Source organism: Mus caroli, chromosome 5, assembly GCF_900094665.2.
Source record: "Mus caroli chromosome 5, CAROLI_EIJ_v1.1, whole genome shotgun sequence".
Taxonomy (NCBI): domain Eukaryota; kingdom Metazoa; phylum Chordata; class Mammalia; order Rodentia; family Muridae; genus Mus; species Mus caroli.
Genome location: NC_034574.1, coordinates 29,202,418 through 29,221,577, shown reverse-complemented (window position 1 = coordinate 29,221,577; position 19,160 = coordinate 29,202,418). Strand labels below are relative to the sequence as shown.

The following is a 19,160-nucleotide window of genomic DNA, read 5'->3' as shown; positions in this document are numbered from 1 at the left end:
GTTTTCTGGGCTTGGGATTGGAGAACCATGAGAAGAAGAAGGTGCAGGAGGAAGGAGAAGCCACCATAGGTTTAGATGAGCTGGAGTTAAGAGCAGCCCAGATGAAACATAGTAAGTAGTAAGTAATAACTTGGGGTTATCAATAGGAAAGTAGATTCTAATTGCATATAAGGTAGGGATCTGCTCAGCTCTTGTGCTGTTTAAGGCTTATTGTAAATATAAAGGTTGTGTCTTTTATCCATGAACTAAATGGTCAAAGACTGTGTAGAAACCCCAGGTTGGAATTAAAAATTTCTACAACAGGCTATGAAGCCACTCCTTGCAGCTTTCTCTTCCCTCCTGAACTACAAAGCCTGACTCTCACTTGGGCCTATTGTTACCCAACCGGTCAGTGACATTTCTCAGCCTCCTTGAAAGCTGGCTATGGTCATGTGTACAAGTTCTTTGATCTCTGAGAATAAACTGTGGGAGCATTAGCCTGAAGTGTAGGACATCTCTTTCTTCTCTTTTCCAGTAGGTTCATGGGCTTAGGAGGCGATGGCTAGAACCAGTGTAGCCATCCTGAATCCTGAGTAAACAGGTCAAGGATGGTAGCCAGAAAGCTGGTTCCTGTTGTATGTCCAGAATTACCTCTGGACACATCTCTCTCTTTTCCTCTGTCTTTTTTAAAGATTTATTTATTATTATATGTAAGTACACTGTAGCTGACTTCAGACACACCAGAAGAGGGCATCAGATCTCATTACGGGTGGTTGTGAGCCACCATGTGGTTGCTAGGAATTGAACTCAGGACCTTCAAAAGAGCAGTCAATGCTCTTACCCACTGCACACCAGCCCTGCACACATCTCTTGAATGTGAACAAATCTGTCATGCTGGGATCTTTCTGCCTATAGTTAAGCCTGATCCTGATATACCTACCTCCTTGGGCTCAGCCTTTATCCTGGGCACAACTTCCAATATGAAGCATAGAAACAGCTTCTGCACAGTAATAGCCCCAGGCTTTGGAGTTGGCCAAGGGTGAACAGACCCCAGATAATTTATTAATCTACTTACTACTGGACATGAATTCATGTGTCTGCTCAACGTCTTCACTTGGAGAAGATGATGGCTTTGGGAAGAGCTGCTTTTAGTTTTCTTTTAAAAACTTTTACTTATTTTTATGTGTTTGTATATATGGGTGCATATGTAAGTGTGTGCAATTCCATGGGGAGGCCATAGTGTAGCCCTAGCTGTCCTGGAACTCACTTTGTAGACCAGGCTGGCCTCGAACTCAGAAATCTGCCTGCCTCTGCCTCCCAAGTGCTGGGGTTAAAGGTGTGTGTCACCACGCCTGGCTCCACCTTGTGTTTTGAGGCAGAGTTTCCCACTATTGTGGTGCTCACCAACTAGGCAATAGGCTACATTGACTAGTGAACCCCGTGGGTCCATCTTCTTAGCCTCTGGAGTGCAGCGATTGTAAATGTTTGTTATAATGCCTGGCCTTTTTTACAAAATATATTTATTTCGTATGTTTCTGTGTATTTGCCTGCATGTATGTGCATCACATGCATGCAGGGCCCATGAAGTCCAGAAGAGGGGTTTGATTATCTGGAGGTGGAGTTACAGAAAGTTGTGAGCCGTCATGGAGGTGCTGGTGACTGAATCTGGGGTCTTGCCCAGAGCACCCACTGCTCTTAATCACCGTGCTATCTCTCCAGTCCATGCCTAGGGTTTTTGTTTTTGTTTTTTTTTCCGGTGAGTTCTGGCATGCTGAACCTTCTTCCGCCAATTAGGCAAGCACGTCACTGATTGAGCTATCTTCCCAGCCCCAGAAGCAGTTTTTATGACTGAGAGAGTATACAGTTGTGGACATGTTGACTCTAAGGTGATCTATTAGTTGTACAAATAGTGAAGAACAGGCAAACAGGTCTGAATTCAAGCATTTAGGCTGGGTGGAAAAAAATGTTTGTAAAACCACGTAGCTGCCTGGAACTACATAGAAATGGGTGGAGAACAGCTTCCAAGGAGTAAGAAGGGGGCTACAAAGCAGGTCCAGGGCTGAGGGGCTAAGGGAAGATTCAGGAACTGCTAGGGTACACACTGTATTAAGAGGTAGTCACCTGGGTCACCTGTTAACAGAAAGAGAAAGAGAGAGAGAGAGAGAGAGAGAGAGAGAGAGAGAGAGAGAAATTGGAGGTGGTGGAAAACACCCTACTTTTATTTTAGGAGGTGGGAAGAAAAGCGCAAAGGTAGCTCGCTAAGGCCAGAAAATCGGCAAAGATTGGAGAACTGGAGAAAACGAGTTAGGGAGAAGAGGATGGGCTGTGCCTGGCTCCCTGTGGCGGCCCCTCACCTTAACCTGCCCGCCTACCTGGGGGCCTCTTGGCCTTCCTTGGCTTTAACCTCGTCGTCTGTCCAGGCGCCGCGGGCGGGAGCGTTCACTGGCCAGCTCCGGTACCCGCAGATCGCCTAGGCGTCGTTTGGGCGCCGTCACCTAGCAACGCCGCGCAGGCCCTGCCCGCGGTGGGCGCCGGGACCTGTAGTCCTGAGCCTCCCTCCCTTGGTGCGCGTCCCGGGTGGGGTACGGCGTGGCGTTGGGCGGGGATTGGCGGCCTCGCCCGGCTCGCCCCATCCACCACTTGCGGCGGGCCGGGGGCGTGCGGCGCCTGCGGCGCATGTGCGGTCGTGACCAGCGGAGGCGCTGGGTGTTCTTAAGCCGTGAAGCACCGCGCGCCCTGTGCCCGCGCCTTTCCGCGCGCCCGCCCGCTCGCGGGTTTGGGTCGGCCGCGCGCCGCTCGCTGAGCATCCTTCCGGCCGCGCACCTGCCCCGCGCACCTGCAGCCAGCTGCTCGGCGCTAGGCGCCGCGCTCACGATCTGCTTGCTCAAGCAGGTCCCGGCCCTGCCTGCGTGTCCACCCCGCGCCGCAGCCGGACCCGGGCGCAGCGCTGCAGAGGGCGAGGGCCGCCCGGAGCGTGGCCCGGGTCGGCGCGGCGATGATGAACAGATTCCGAAAGTGGCTGTACAAACCCAAGGTGAGCGGCTCCAGCTGCGGACCATGTCCCGGCGTCGCGCTTTACCCCCTCCAGATCCCTTATCCTGCAGGTCCCTCCTTGATAGATAGACCTCGTTTCCTTGGCCCTGTATGAATCCCTCTCTCCGGTTCATGCGATGCCCTTTCCCTGCATTCCGCGACTTGGACAGACCATGTACCTGGCGCGCATTGACTGCTCTTTTCCAGTACCAGACGGGGCTCCTTCTTTCGGGCCTGGGTGTACTGTCATGTTTCTCCTCGTCTGGGTACTAGATGGGCCCCAGCTCGCACCCAGCGGTCCCAGCCTGCGTGCTCAGAGCCCCTACTTATCTTGGTTCCCTCTAGCCTCACCGCTGATGCTCCTTCATCTTTTCGCACCACAATTATTCTGTCCTAGGATAGTGGGTCTCCCACCCTCCCTTCGCACTTGGGAACCGACCTTTTCATTCCCCTTTCTCCAACCTTAGGCTTTGGTCAGACCCTTTCTTCCCGTATCTTTGAGGTCCCTCACGCCGCGGTCTGGTCCTCTATCCCAAACCGGAGTAATTGGATCTTGGTCCAGTTCGCATCTCTATCCTGTTCCGGTAGCCGCCTGCACCCTTTTGGATCTCCGACCAGCCCTCAGCCCAGTCGCGGGGTGAGGCTCCTGGAGCTTGCAGCTTCAGTGGGCCGGAGGTGCGATTCACCAGCCAGTTCGGGTCCAGGCGGCGCGCCCCGGCAGCCGTGCCAGTCGCACTGCGGGCGCTGCGTCCCGCTGCCTGCCTGGGGCTGGCAGCCCGGAGCCGGACCCGGTGCGCTCTGTTCGCAGCTGGGCGATGCAAAGCTAGGATCCAGCGAAGATCCAGGACGCAGCTGCGGCGTCCAAAGCCGCGTGTTGGGGGTTGGCGGAATCTGGGGACGCCAACGCTGGAGGTCTTCAGAGGGTCACGACCTGGGTGGGGTCACTGCAAAGACTAAGGGCGGGAGCAGTGCAGCGGCTGCGTGCTGGTGTCTCCGAAGTCAGAGGCCTCCTTCTCTTTGGCCCACGCAAGGAACTGACCGCTCTCCCGCCGTGACTAGCCACATTTCTTGGTTTAGGGTTTCTGTCCCAGACTCTGTGAATGGTGTCTCGGAGTGGGGCGAGTATTCTGGAGAGACAGCTGGTCTGTTTGGAAGACTGGCATTTGAGGTTTAGGGGACTTTCAGAGATCTGAAACTGTTACAGTTTTTGTCTGCCGAGGTCGGGAAGTTTTTCCTTAGGTTAGAGAGTGTTGGGGTGGAGGCTTACAAAGCATGGGGCTGCCTTTGATCAGCCTTGGACTGGACAGAAGGTATTCTGGAGTCTTGTGCGCTGGTGCAGCAGCGGTTCGTGCTCCTGTCTTCCTGGTTGTGGGCAAATATACTGGGGGCGGGTGTGTGTGTGTGTGTGTGTGTGGGGGGGAACCCTTGCGACCCTTGCGATGGGTGTGGTTTGAGTCTTGCTTGCCCTTAGCCACGCCCTAGGCGTCTGGCACTCTCTTTGCTGCAATCCCTTCAATGTACACAGTCCTGCCTGCTGATGATTAGTGGGTCTGCTAGCGGCTGCAGCAGCTCCTGCTCTGCACAAGGAGTGCCCCCCCTCCCCCGCCCCATTGAGTGAATTTTTAGCGCAAGAAAAACAAAACCAAACGACAACAACAACACAAGTTCAGTACTGAAAAAGTCATTGCAGAGGTGGGATTTACTTTTTCAATAACAAATGTCAGGGGAGCGGGTGGGAGTGTTTGCATGCCCAAGCTACGTCCCTGTCTCTCAGAATGCTTCTCAGAATGTGTACCGGCTAGTTTTGTGTCAACTTGACACAGCTGGAGTTATCACAGAGAAAGGAGCTTCAGTTGAGGAGATGCCGCCATGAGATCCAACTGTAAGGCATTTTTTCAATTAGTGATCAAGGGGAAAAGGCCCCTTGTGGCCCCTCATCTCTAGGCAGGTAGTCTTGGACTCTATTAGAGAGCAGGCTGAGCAAGCCAGAGGAAGCAAGCCAGTAAAGAACATCCCTCCATGGCCTCTGCATCAGCTCCTGCTTCCTGACCTGCTTGAGTTCCAGTCCTGACTTCCTTTGGTGATGAATAGCAGTCAGTATGGAAGTGTAAGCTGAATAAACCCTTTCCTCCCCAACTGCTTCTTGGTCATGATGTTTGTGCAGGAATAGAAACCCTGACTAAGACAGAATGCTGGTGGAGCACTGGGACGTCCAGGTGCCATTCCAGCAGTGCTACAGTAGGAAAGGTGCGTTCTGTGACCCTCCCTAGCTGTTTGAAAGGAAGGAGCAGTGCCTACTTAACCATTGGTTATCACTCACAGCTAATTCACAGTGGTCTTCCTTTGTTGTGCCCCAAAGTTAAGTATCATGTCCATAACGTTCCCTGTTGAGCAGTGGATTGCTTTCTAGGTACAGACCATGGCAAGTGGAGAGCTGAGTTGGTAACTTTGGGTGATTCAGCCCAAAGCCATGTACTTTTTAGAAGGGAAGAGATAGGTTAGATCCCCCCCACCCCCCCGCAGCTGTCCTCTTCCTCATTGTCATTTCTCAGTAAGCTGTCTGATACTGTCCTTGACCTCTGGACTTGAGCCATATCTCTGTCTGAGATCTTGCTCTGGCCATGACTGTCCCCAGAGCTGATGTCCTGTGGTCAGTCTAATCGTGAGGCATCTCTGGTTTGAGATTCGTAGTTGAATGTCAGTGTCTTGACTGTTTGAAGCATTTGGGTTGTGTTAGGTCATCCTAGTAGTTTTTAATTTTTCAAACCAAAGCTTAGATTTTTTCCCTTCAGTTATGAAGCGATTATGTTTCTCCTTCCTCTATATGAACATATTTTGGCACAAGTGAATTGAGAGTTGTTCCTGAAATGATTCTGAGCCTGGAAGAGTTAAATGGTGGCAGGGGTGGAGGTGGGGTGGAGGGTGTGGGGGGGAGGGGGGCTGTCTCGGGGAGATTGCTTCAGACTTGATCACCTTTCACTTCTTATTTAGATACACTATTTAAACAACATTTAAATATAACTGCTGCTATGGTTTAAAACCGTGTGGTGGAAATATTTTGAAAAATGTTGTTATTCCTACAGTTCAGAGAAGCAATGGGAAATGCTTAGATTATTTTCTAAATGACAAAAATTTTGGTTTCCAAAGCACTAAAAACTGAGTTGGAGGAAAAACATACCCGGTGAATAATAGTTTATGTTAAAATGACATGTCAAAGCATTATATTTTCATTGATTTTCTTAAACTCAGCCTTTGAACAGCTTTTTTTTTTCCCTCCTTGATGAAGTACTATTAGACTCCTGCTATTCTGGGTTTGGCGTCTGTGAGAGAAAGGTGTGTGGTTAAGGCTCAGAGGCTGAGCTGTCCATATTGCTTAGAGAGTGCAGGCAAAGACTTTCTCAGAAAGGATGTCTGCGTTAGAAAGTCCAGGCAGGTGGTGACCTTCTCTGAAACAAAGGTCTAAGCTTGGCGTTTCTCTGACTGACCTGGGTGACATTGCTGGTTACCAAGGGAGGAAGTTGGCATAAGAGGATAAGAACCCTAGGCTAAGACCCTGCCTAAGCTGCAATTCCTGGCTGTCCTGGGTGAGCCTATTGATGCACATGAAGGATGCATTTGTACTTTCTATCTTTAAGGAGGAATTGATTGGCAGGTGCTGCTGCTTGTCAGAGGTATGGGAATGGTGGCTGTGGTGTTTAGTTTCTGCACTTAGACATGCGCCCCACAAAGAGCCTTCTTGTCTCAGCTCCAAACCACTACCAGGGGCGTGGCTATTGACCCACATGCCGCTTCTTTTCTGTGGAGTCTCCTTGCAGTCCTTCACTGCACGATGTGGAGATGCTGTTTGCAAACATTTAGGGTTCAGGTTACAGATGAGATGGACCTCACCAGGGGAAGCCAGTGAGACTCACTGGGTGTCTTTTCTCTAACAGTTCTTTTAAATTATTTATTTATTTATTTGTTTGTTTGTTTATTGTGCAGGGGTCTGTGCTTGTCAAGGTGCACACATGGAGGTCAAAGGACAACTTTCAGGCCTTGGTTCTCTCTTTTCTCCATGGACATACACAGCTAGAATTCAGGATTAGTGGCAAGCACCTTTTTACACTGAGCCATCTTGCCAGCCCTTTTCTATTGATTAATCGATTAATTAATTTGTGTGTGTGAGTGTGTGTGTGTGTGTGTGTGTGTTTGGGCCAAACATTGACCTTGAACACCTTCTTTGATTCCTTTCTGCTATGTTTTTTTTGAGATCTGTGTCTCAGTGAACCTGGACTCATTGTTTTGACTAGACTTTCTGTCTGAGGAGCCCTGGGAACACTCTTGGCCCCCTCTTCCCAGCAGTGCAGTTCCAGATGTCCAGTGCTGTACCTGGCTGTTATGTGGTGCTGGGAAACCAAACTCAGGACTTCACGGTTGCACAACAAACTCTTTACCTACCACCGTATTCTGTCGCCTTAGTTGGCCAGGGTCCAGATCCACAGTCAGGAACCTTTCAAGTTCTTACTCAAATGCCAGCCCACCCTACCACAGACCATCCTATTGGCTGCCTTCCATTCACCAGCTTCCTCCTTACATGCCCCACCCCACCCCATGCTTCTTGACTAATAACCAACCCATGTGTTACCTGGAAGTGCAGGGGTAGGTGGAGGCAAGTCTGGAGTTGGGGCAGAGGGTAGTGGTTCCCAACACCTGCCTTCATCTCCCACCCCTTCCAGAGCCTTTCTTCAGGCTCAGCATTCTCAGGCTGTTGTAGGGTGGGCTAGGGAGCTTAAAGTGGCTTTTTAGGCCTCCTCTGCAGCAGGGCTCCCAGCAGGAAGCCGCTCTCACTTCCCAGGCTGTCCTGTGGTTTCTGTAGTGGGGAGTGTGGGGCCTCCCAGCTCCTGTGAATCTGCAGGGTGAGGGGAGACAGGCAGGACCAGTATTGGTTTCTGAGGGACTTTGTCAGTGCCCCGGGCTCCATTGCCCAGCAGAGCAGCAGACTTACTGGAAATGTGTGGTACGATTTCTGTTAAATGGGCGAGTCATAGCTGGAAGTCCTAAGCTCCACTTAATTGATATTTGGAGATGGTGTCCAGGAAGGTCGTGTGGGGGAAGGGAGGCAGGGGTGTGCACACTGCCCTGCACTGTATGGGTCAGTGGTTACATTCATTCAGTCTGTAGAGGAGAGATGGTGTTTAAGATGGCTTTAGTGCCTGCACTGAGAACTACTAGGACAGCAGCGATGCTTCTCATAATAGAACAGAGATCTTCTACACCTAAGAGCCCACCAGTGTAGCATATTTCTGCCTTGTTGGAACTTATAGCTACATGGAGCAGGTGTGTTCTGTGCCCTGCAGGGATAAGGGACAGTGAACTAAACCCCAGCTCAAAGAGAAACAGATGCTTAGGATTCTGGGGATTATAAGATTTTTTCTCTCATTTTAAGTTGTCCCGAGTCTTTGTTCTGGCCAAGGCTTTTGTGATTGTAATAGCACTGGGTCCAGAGACAAGGCGGCAGGGGCTTTCCCCACTAGGGCCTGAGTGGGGATCCTTTGCCTGTCCCTCCCAGCTCTGTGCCTTAGTTTCCCTAGCTGTCAGGTAGAGGTGTTGGGACCTGCTATACAGAGTTGTTGGGAGTAAAGGCCCATGATAATGGTAGCTCAGCCCCAATTGCTGCCAGTGTCAGTATTCTCATGGGCAGGATAAGAGGGTGTGGCCTCATTGCAGCAGCCTCAGAGGCCATGAGAGACTTCAGCTGCTCTGTCAGGACTTTGTGAGGCTGAAAGAGTCTCCACAGTTGTACACTGCCCTGCCCTTTTCCCCCACATAGTGCTGAGAGCAGACCTTGGTGCAGGTTAAGACAGGGATCCTGAGGGACTTAGCCCTGGGGACCTGTGGCACATGAGAGCCACACTGCCCATCCATTTTCTGAGGGTGAGAGTGCTGGCTGCCAAGTATTGTCGTATTGTCCAGGCACCGTCGTCCTGTTATAGGGATGGCTAGGACTGAATGGCAGCCACCAAGACACCAATGGGGCCATCTTATCAAGCTTGGCCCCAAGTCTCTTAAGTCATCCTCCAATGGCTTGTGTCCCTTGCTCTGTGGCTGGAGGCTCAGGGTCCAGGGTAGGACCCCAGAGCCACAGGGTGGCAGACCTCAAGGGGGAAGGAGTCTGGTATAAGTGATACCCTGGGACTTAGCTTCTTTCCATTTCACCAATCTCTGGTTGGCCGTGCTAGGTAGGTGGGAAAGACAGACTCCTGTTGATGAAGCACAGAGGTTTGGGATGTTGTTGTTGTTGTTGAACATCTAAGTCCCAAGCTATCACTTATACCAGACTCCTTCCCTCTTGAGATCTGGACTTCATGTTTACAAATGATGTCTTGGAAAGGACAGGTGAGCTTGATGCAGCTTCACAGCCATGTTGAGGCAGAGCTGAGGCCTGTCAGACCCTCAGAGTGGAAACCATCGATGTCCTTTGCGTGTCAGCAGAGTCCCATTTTCTGCAGGAAGGACAGGTGGCTGTTGTCAGCTCTTAAATGGATCCCATTTGGCGAGACAATTACTTTTTGTGCTTTCCACAGTTGGGTTGCAAAGAAACTTAGATAGTGATGGGCAGTCCAAGTGTTTAAAGGGGAAAGACAAAAATGAATAGTTTTTTTTCCCCCCAGTGATCTGAATAGATTAGGAAGGAGTAGAATGGAGCATTTCCTATGATGGTAATTTATGTAGAGCCTTGTGAGCTGATGAATGGGTGGGTTCCCCTTACTGTATTTGAAGCTCTTCCATTTCTCATTGTTTTCATGCAGGGTGGAGGCAGGGGGGTGCCAGAGAGTGGAGGTTCTCTCAGCTCCACATGGCCAGTGCTGTGTCTCTGCCATGATGAGTTTCTCTAGCTGAGCCCCCGCTCCACTCTGCTTGCCAACCAGACAGGGTGCTGCACTTTCTTCTCAGGGAGTCGGGAGGCAGTAACCGTCAGCGAGTGAGAGTGCTCCCGTTATTTTTAGGAATATTACGACTAAGAAACCATCTATGATCACGATTAACTACATAAATGCCAGTTAGACTCTTATACAAACCACATCCATGTTCTTAGCAGTGTTATGAATAGTACATAGCCAAAAGGTAGGGGCAGGTCAAGTATCTGTCAACAGGCTAGTGTGGGTCCCCAGGACTGAACTCAGGTCATCAGAGTTGGTAGACAGGACATTTATCAAGAGCCATCTTGCTTACCCTGTAGCCCTTTTTTAAAAAAAAAAAAACTTTTGTTTTTGTTTTTGGTTTTTGGTTTTTGTTTTTTCGAGACGGGGTTTCTCTGTGTAGCCCTGGCTGTCCTGGAACTCACACTGTAGACTAGGCTGGCCTCGAACTCAGAAATCCACCTGCCTCTGCCTCCTAAGTGCTGGGATTAAAGGCGTGCGCCACCACTGCCCGGCTTTTTTAAAGATTTATTTATTTTATTTATATAAGTACACTGTGGATGTCTTCAGACACACCAGAAGAGGGCATCAGATCCTATTACAGATGGTTGTGAGTTACCATGTGGTTGCTGGGATTTGAACTCAGGACCTCTGGAAGAGCAGCCAGTGCTCTTAACCACTGAGCCATCTCTCCAGCCCCTGTAGCACGTTTTGAGGCTAATAGATAAGCAAGGTAAAGGTATTCAGAGTCTTGGTTCTTGAGGTGCTAGCTGTTCTGGTTTTCCCGCTGCCATCCACTCATCTGGAAACGATCCCTGCCATCCACTCATCTGGAAACGATCCCTGCCATCCTTGATGGGAGCAGGTCACTGTAGCAACTCGGAGGAGGATCCCTGCCGATCTGCTCTTTCTGCTTGGGCCGCTCTGGCTCTTTACCTAGGGCTTCTAAAAGATGCAAGTGCGCCGATGATGTGTCTTGGATTGATTGTTGTGGGTTAATTTCATCAAATCTCTACAGCCACACACATAAGTTGCTCAGCTGAGTGTAGCTTTGCTTGTTTGCAGTTTGTCAGCAAGTAGGGCGGGAATGGAGGGTGCTGGCTCCCTAGGAAATCTGGGAGTTGTTGAGTCTTATGGGCCTGACCCGCAGGGACAGGGTAAGTCTCACATGGGTGGCCCTTTAGCTGGGATGGTGGAAGGACAGACAGCAGTCAGCAGAATGAAGGCAAAGGGAGCCTTACTGCAGGGAGCACCTGAGATGTAGGTGGGTCTAGCTGAATTGCTCTCTGTGTCCGGAGCACTGGGGATGAAGTGGGGACCACAGAGACATCAGCTCAGCTTTTGAGGATCATTCAAGCCTTGAGGGTGAAAAGAGCAGGACTGGTAGTTAGAGACACGGTGATGTTTAGTGCAGGGACAGCTGGTGGCTCCTGATGGATGGGAAGCCTGGGCAGGACTGAGTGGGGTCTAAATGGGAAAGGGAGAGCTAGGGACACTGTAGAATGGGAGGCATGGAGGAGCTGGTTTGTAGGACCGGAGTTGGATTTTGGACTGGCATGTTTGAGGGGCCAGGAGTAGATGTTACAGATGGGCAGCCACACCACAGATGGTCTGAAATGGGAGGAAAAAACACAGGACAGGTAGAGGCTTAGATTTTTCAATCTCAAATGCTTTGACCCCATTTCTATCCTACCATCCAAAAGTAAGGGGGAAGAGGTGGTAAATAGGACAGTGTGTGTGGGGGTGTAGACTTATTTAGAAGTAGTTTTGGGGGGCAATTCCAGTCTCTGTTGTTAGGATACCAGCAGTGCAGTTCTGTAGTGTCACCAAACTCAAATCAGCAGTGGCAGCGTGATCTGACCGAAACAGCCAGGCCTCCACCAAATCTGCATGAGTCAGCAGAGCCACCAGAACCAGCGGGAATGCCAGAAGTTCTCTGCCAGCTGTGCCTCTCTCATCAGCGAAGGAGAGAGACCAACAAAGCATTGCAAGGCTAGCTATGCAAGTGTGCCATCGCTGTCCTGGGTCCTGCTTATACTCTCTCCACACATCACCGTGTCCTCCCTGCAAAGCATCACGTGAGTCTGCTTCAGGAGAGCACCACACGACACTAGAAGTTTCCACTTCAGACAGGTTGTAAATACTGACTGAGCTGGCAGGAGAGAAGGTTAGTCCTCTAGATCCAGGCGTGAGAGACAGCTAAAGCCCAAGGCTGGTGACATAGGTTGGGCGTGTGTGTCCTATGGAAGTTTCCGCTGGGCAGGATAGTGGAGCTGGGCATCACAGGACCATGGAGGCTGGTAAGATGGCTTTGGAGCAGCATTCTATGGTTTCTCATTCTGCAGGAAGCTCAATTGAGATCCCCCCACCGCCTACCTCCAGCACTTGACATGGAGCCCAGGACCTGTGTGTACAGGCTGGGGTGCAGTCTACTGCAGAGCTATACTCCAAGCACTGGAAGTCTTCTGAAGGGAGATTGTGGGTAGCAGAGCAAAGGTGGCATTGCACATCCCAGGCTCAGTATGGACATCACACAGCACAGCATCACAGTGATGACAGCGTCACTGTGGTGGCACTCATGGGGCCAGTCACCAAAATGTGTGTACACAGAAATATCCTGGGAAGCACTTGGAGTGTTGGTTTAGGCTGAGGGATGGGAGGTTAGCATTGGGCAGCCCTTTCAGAGTGTGTCAAATGGGATTTCAGGAGAGAGAACAGAATGGAGGTGGAAGTGCTTTAGCTTGTGGCTGGGAGTTTCTTGAGGCAAGTGATGGAGTTTGAGAAGCCCAAGTCCCAGATGGGGAAGTGGTACCAAGCAGGTCCATGAGTAAGACTGTGGGTTAGACTCAGCAGCTTCATCAGAGGCTTATGTGACTTACAGTTTTGGAGGTTTAAGTCTGTGCTGGTTAGTTTTTGTTAGCTTGACACAATCTAGGGTAATCTGGGAAGAGGGAACTTCAAATGAGAAAATGTCAGATTGGCTTGGGAGGTATTTCCTGTTGTGAGAGGGTCTCACCCGTTGTGGGTGGAGTCATCCTGGGCAGATGGTGCTGGGTTGTTTAAGAAGCAAGCTGAGCAGTCCAGTGAGCAGTGTTTCTCCATGGCTTCACTTTCAGTTCCTGCCTTAACTTCTCTGGGTGATGGATTATAAGCTGTAAGGTAAAATAAACTCTCATTTTACCAAGCTGCCTTTGGTTATAGTGTAAAACTAAATCAACATACGATAGCCCCATTGGTTTGGCTGCTGCTGAGAGCTGTGACTGACAGGCAGTGTGTGTGTGTGTGTGTGTGTGTGTGTGTGTGTGTGTGAACTTTCATTGCCAATCATGAAGTCAGAGGGGCTACTATGTGTAGGCTTAGATTTTTCAAAAACCACTTTACTAAGGGTTCTTAAATGCTTCAACCTCCCTTCTAGCCCACCATCTACCAGAGGTAGTGGAAAAGAAAGCTTACAAAGGAACTGGGGTTGTGGACCTGTTTAGAAATAGTTCTTTGGGACTCTTCCAATCTTCGTGGTCAGCAGTCCAGTTCACTAGGCAATCACCACTCATGAAAAAGCAATGGCAGTTCGATCCAGAAGAAACTAGGAGAGTCTGTTACTCCTGAGTCCTTGGAAGCGGCCGGAAGCCGCTGGAGTATCACGAGAAGTTCTTTGGTGAGTTACTCTATGAAGTCACAACAAGTGAAGATTAGCAACACAATGTAAGGCAAACCAACACAAAAGCCTTGTCAGCGAAGACTTGTGAGGCAGAACAAGGCCAACCAGTGCCAGAGCCATGTCCCACTGTCTGTGGGGTCATATTTATATTCATTCTAAGCATCATGTGTCTTCTCACCTGTGTCTGCTTTAGCAAAACATCCTTTTATCTGTCTGCTCCAGCCCCACCCCCCCAAAAAATCATATGACATAACTGAGTTTTCAAAGAAACCAGGAATTTCTACTTCAACTCTCCTGTCAGTGGTCCCAGTGACTTAAGAACCTCCCACCAAGTCCCTCCTCTTAAAGGTCTCATCTCCCAAGTTTTCAGTTTCCATGGATGCTTAGAGGACACTGCCGTACCTTAACCCTCACATTGCAGAACACAGAAATCTAAGGAGTCAGAGGGAAAAATACTGAGCTGGTAACAGTCTGTCTCCTCTTGTGTTAACAGCTGGTTTGAGCAAACACTGGAGGCGCAGAGGTCCGGGGTCGAGATCTTTTTGGGCTAGAGGAATAGGGTCCTGGTCTCAGCTAAGCTGTAGTCTTGAAAGAAGACTGGGATGGAAGACAGTTTTAGATGAAGATAAAAAAGTAACCACCCCCAAAATCCTTGCTGAAAAAGCCCTGGAAAGTAGTCTGCAAAAGAAATCAAAGTCAGAAGGAAGGAGTGGGAGGCACGAAGTGCTGGTGGGCAGGGATGCCTGAGTGCACGTGGGCACAACCAAATGGCAGTCGCTGTGTGGAGTGATGGGAGCCCTGCCTCTGAAGAAGGAGATGAAGGCCTGATGGGTGTGAGTGGCTGTGGGATATCTCAGATGGCTGACTGCAGGCCGTGATTTTATTGTATGAATTAAGGCAGGGCAAAGACTGGGATAATGGGTCCTGTAACTTCTGGAGGGACGGAGGTGAGAGCAGGAAGATGCCATCAACCGAAGCAGCGAGGATGGGACAGGGCAGAAAAGCAGAGTACGGTGAATCAGAAGCAGCAGCAGTGCTGTGGACTAACCACACATGCATTGGCTGTTGGAGATGCGAGCAAAGCTAGCCCACCTGACCAGACTCCTGGATGGCGTTTCAAAATCCGTCTGTGAGCCGTAGGCTGCACCTGATCCCTGGGATCTACAGAGCGGTGGGAAGAGAGGAAATGACTTGCTTGTCATTTCCCTAAGTGAGGGAGTGAGTCTTTGTTAGTGTTGGGAAGCTGCCTGCCTGCTCTGGAGCCTGGCAGCCTGGTGCACATGTGCATGTGTGTCTGTGTGGTCACTGGCCTTCTGGGAGAGCTGGCTCTGGGAGGGAGGTTGGCCCGCAGGACATTTGCTGAAGCCTTTTAGAAGGAAGGGAAGGAAAGGAAGCAAGAATGGGAATAGTGAAAGCTGGGCTTCAGTGCAGGCTTAAGCTGACCCAGTAGTTTCTGGAAGCTTCAGGGTAGCCCACAGCTGGACCAGGCTTCTCTACTTTTGATCGACAGGTTTCAGATGGGGCTACCATGCAGGAGCCCTTCCCTAACTGTGGATGGGTGAGGGTATTGGCTACAGTGCTAGAAACACTAGTTTGTAGTGTTGGTTACGACATTAGAAGCTCTAGGGAACAAGGTCTTTGGTGTAGACACGCTCTGCACAAGCATTTCAGGGTCACCTGTCCTTGTCACTGCTGGAATACTTCTCTGATATTGGCCTCACTGCCTCTTGCGTCAGCTTGAAGCTTCTGGGAAGGCCAGGCTGACCTCACACCTAGCAGCAGGAGTTTATCAGATTAGCTAATTCAGCACGGCAAATCTCGAATAAGCATCCCTTCCTTCTGTCTGAATCTGTGTTTGGAGAGAGATGGCCACATCTAGCTCTTGGTGGCGACTCAGTACTAAGAGCTGACTCTTGACGTGACCGCAGGACTTTTTGCTCCATTGGGTGCCTGTTATTTTGTGGTCTTGATAACTGTCTCAGCATTGTGAGCAGGCATCAGGAATAGCTACACTTTCCAAGGCTGGTGGGATTCTGACAGTTGGTCTTCTCAGTGCAGGTTTCTTTCCCAGCTCTGGATATAAACCCAAGGATTCTGTTATTGCTGTGAAGGCTTCTTGCTAAAGGCTAAACCATGGTTTGGGTTCTATGGAAGATAGATGAGGTTAGACACGTCCACATTCGTTGCAGGGGTCCAGGAACTGTTCTGGACTCCCCGAGGTCTCAGTTTCTTCTGCTACAAGGTGACAGCCAGATTCCCTGTGCTTTGAATCAAACCCAGAGGCTCCCAGAAGACCCAAGGCCTACCCTCTACTCCAGCAGCTGGGACTGGCCCCTGGGAGCAGGCGGCTTTGTGCTAAAACTGTTCTCCGAGTCTTATCGGCCAGGGCTCTGCGCTGGGTAGACTGGGACTGGGTCTCGTGGGTCAGATGAAGCCCTTAGAGGACACCAGTCCTTCTGATGCCTGAGCTTTTGGATGTGCTTGTGGGTACCAAAGAGGCTTTGAGTGGTTTCCCAGTAGTGGGGATGGTAAGGCTGGGAGTCCCTAGCTCTTGAGTGTCTCCACAAAGCCTTCTCCAGATGACCCCCAAGCCAGGTCAGGGATCCTACAGCCCTTGGGGGACCTCTCTCAGCACTGCCAGGACTTCTGTTATGGATTAAGGGTGTATGGCTACATGTGGCAGGTTTTATAATTTTTTGTTGTTGTTTTTGTTTTTGACATCTAGCCTTCATCCCCGTGCCTCTTCAGCAGTGCTGGCGCTGGCTGGCTGATACCATCTGCCCGCTTGCTCCCTTTCCACGTTGTTTGCTTGTTGTCTTCCTGTGGCTATTTTCCATCAGGCCCACGGGTCCCTCTATAAAACAGCGTCAAAGAGGCTATCTTTCTGATAGTGGCTCAGGCTTGAGAACTTCATTTGTTGGGTTTCTCTTTGTCTCTGGTGTTACTGATTATGTCTCAATGACAGCCCTTCAGAATCTGCTGGATCAGAAGCACCACTGTGTTTGTACTGTATATGTAATATTGGGGGCTTCCAGGTCTGAGCTGGAGTGACCATATCTGAGTGAAGAGGGAAATTTCAAGCTGACTGGGAGTGCTGGATTCTTCTCAGCTCTGCACAGATGGTGTTTCACACTGAGAGGCTACATAATTTCATCCACTTCTTGGAAGGAAGATAGCTTTTCACAGCTGAGTGAAGTTGTAATGTTCATGGGAAAGTTAGCCATCATGGTGGCCAGCCATATCCTTGGCACTGGGTGTCTGTACTGTGCCACCACCATGGTGGGGGGGGAATGCTGAGTGATCTGCAGAGCAGAGCAGAGTGTGCAGCTCCTGGTGTCTTGCTGGGTGTCAGCATGAGGACACTGACTCAAACCCTGTGCTGTGTAGTGACCATTCATACGCCAGGAGTCCACATGGACCCAGAAACCAAGGCTCCTGTCTTGGGACTACGAGCTGGCTTGCAAGCATTCTCCTTTGTTAGGAGATGTGGTGTCTTTAGGACACCAGGTGCAGAGAGCCATTATATCGAATGGTGTCTGACTCTGCTCACACCCACCTCGGACAAGAAACTCAGTGTCTTGAGGGGTCCTGGTACCACAACTGAGTCACCCCTGCCCTTCCCGCCTGGCCTTGTGAAGTCCTAGAAGGCCTGACAGGCTCCTGGAGTCTGAGCAGAGCAGTGCAGCTGCATCTGGTATAACAGTGGTCCTCAGATCTTCCCCTCCCCTCCAATCCCTGGAGAGCCTGATGGAAGGTTGCTGTATGGAAGGTGAAGTCATGGAACTGTGGCTGCTAACCAGGTGTCTCTCAGTTAGTGGGATTTCCCCAGTTAATTGGGAAGGTCCTGCAGTTACAAGTGTCAGATGGTAGTCAGGGAAGTGAGAGTAGAAGATGGGGGTCAGAGGGAGGTGGGACAGTGGAGAGCCAGAGAGGCACTATTGCCTGCTGTGAGTGTAAGTGGAGGCTGTCATATACTGGGCCCAGATCTGGGGCACGAGAAAGCCCAGGGCTGCCTTGCTACTCTCTCGTCTTCTGCACAGGAGACATTATGCTCCACTGTTCTCAGGCACAGAGTTTGCCGCAGTTGATTAACAGCAGCTGCTGGAGTTAGCTCTGCCTCCAGAGATACACTAGGGTTCACAAGTTCATGAAGCCCCTGCTCAGGACAGTAAGAAACCAGAAGTCCCAGGTGTCTCTCAGGTCATGGCTGATGGACCATGGAGTGTCCACTCTGGGGCTGGGCTGTGGTATGAGTCACAGTGGAGCAGGGTGTGAACAAGTCTCAGCAGCATCATGGTAAGTGCAAAACACCAGCCTCAAAATACCACATACGCATGACACCCTTTTTATAGAGTTAAAAACAACCAAAAATACATTTTAGGATGACATATGGCAACAACCAAGCTGTCTGGAGGGGCCAGAAGAACTGGGTTCAGGTGAAGTCTGTGTTGTGGTGGGGTGGACATGACCGAGCGAGTTCCAACATTTGTATGTTGGCCGATGGACTCAGGCCCGGGTCTGAAATAACCTTTGTAGCCTTTAATGTTTTTGCAGAGTTGAAAAAGAGTATCTTCAGCCTGTGCAGCCTCCCTTCCAGGGAGTTCCCGGGCCAGGGATTTAAAAATAATTGTTGTCCACAGCACTGTGAGAGAAACAGCAAGCTTTTTGGAGAGTAAAATTATCTGTAATTAGCCAGAGGCGCAAGTGTTGTTTGACTGGTGGTCAGCTATGCAGAGGTGACCTGATAGTCTGCGTCCCTCCCCAAGCTGCATGTCCAATGCCAAGGAACTGTGGGAAACTCTGGGTGCGCTGTGCTGAGCATCAGTGTGAGCCTCTGGGTGCCCTGAACTGAATTGCTAGGGGAGTCCTTTGGGTGCCCCATGTCAAGGGACTCCCAGTCTCTGTACATGAGAAAGAACTGACTGGCTCTAAGACTGGCTCTAATCAATGAGATGTCTTTGGTGGTGAGAAAGATACAACCCGTGGTCCTTTTAGTGGGAGCTCTGTAAATTTGCTTCCTTCCAAGGCAGAAGCAAAAGAGCTTTTTTTTTTTTGTTTTCTGAATATAGAAAGGCATAAAATCTCTTTTCTCAGAACGTCAGGATCGATCTAGTGGCCCATTTATCCACATTTGTGAGTTCTTCCTCCAGCTGGGGTGTGTGATGCATGACTCTCATTGAGCTGATGGGTCAAAGTGCCAGTGATGTCAGTTTAAGTACTGGGTAAGGGGAATGCCAGGTGGGTGTTTTGGCAAAATAATTAAGAAACCTGATGTCGTTCCCCTCCATAACAGTTATGTGAATAGTTCAGGGAAGGGAAGAAAGCTATAAATAATGCACTGTGAGCTGTGGGTTTTAGCTGTATTAAAATAATTTTAGGCGATGTGTGATGCTGCACACCTGTAATTCCAGCTTACTGGGAGGATGAGGCAGGTGGATTCTTCAGTTTGAGGCCAGCTTGGACTAGGGAGCAGGGTCCTGTCTCAAAAACATTTTCTGCCGGGCGTGGTGGCGCACGCCTTTAATCCCAGCACTCGGGAGGCAGAGGCAGGCGGATTTCTGAGTTCGAGGCCAGCCTGGTCTACAAAGTGA

At 50.2% G+C, this 19,160-nt stretch overlaps 2 protein-coding genes across 6 annotated transcripts in view; one reads left to right on the top strand and one right to left on the bottom strand.

The window, feature by feature from the left end:
* Cfap99 (cilia and flagella associated protein 99) overlaps positions 1–2,522 on the bottom strand; it is a 39,718-nt gene extending 37,196 nt beyond the window's left edge. For both annotated transcript variants that reach the window (XM_021163932.2, XM_021163933.2), the window contains exon 1: positions 2,352–2,522. The gene's annotated coding sequence lies outside the window, so the exon portion shown is untranslated. The remainder of the gene's footprint in view (positions 1–2,351) is intronic.
* A 184-nt stretch (positions 2,523–2,706) lies between these two features.
* Zfyve28 (zinc finger FYVE-type containing 28) overlaps positions 2,707–19,160 on the top strand; it is a 91,843-nt gene continuing 75,389 nt past the window's right edge. For 2 of the 4 annotated variants that reach the window (XM_021162370.2, XM_029477344.1), the window contains exon 1: positions 2,707–3,013. In XM_021162370.2, the coding sequence (XP_021018029.1) occupies positions 2,975–3,013 (39 nt within the window). In that variant the 5' untranslated portion in view covers positions 2,707–2,974. The remainder of the gene's footprint in view (positions 3,014–19,160) is intronic. The other 2 variants (XM_029477342.1, XM_029477343.1) reach the window with 2 other exon arrangements.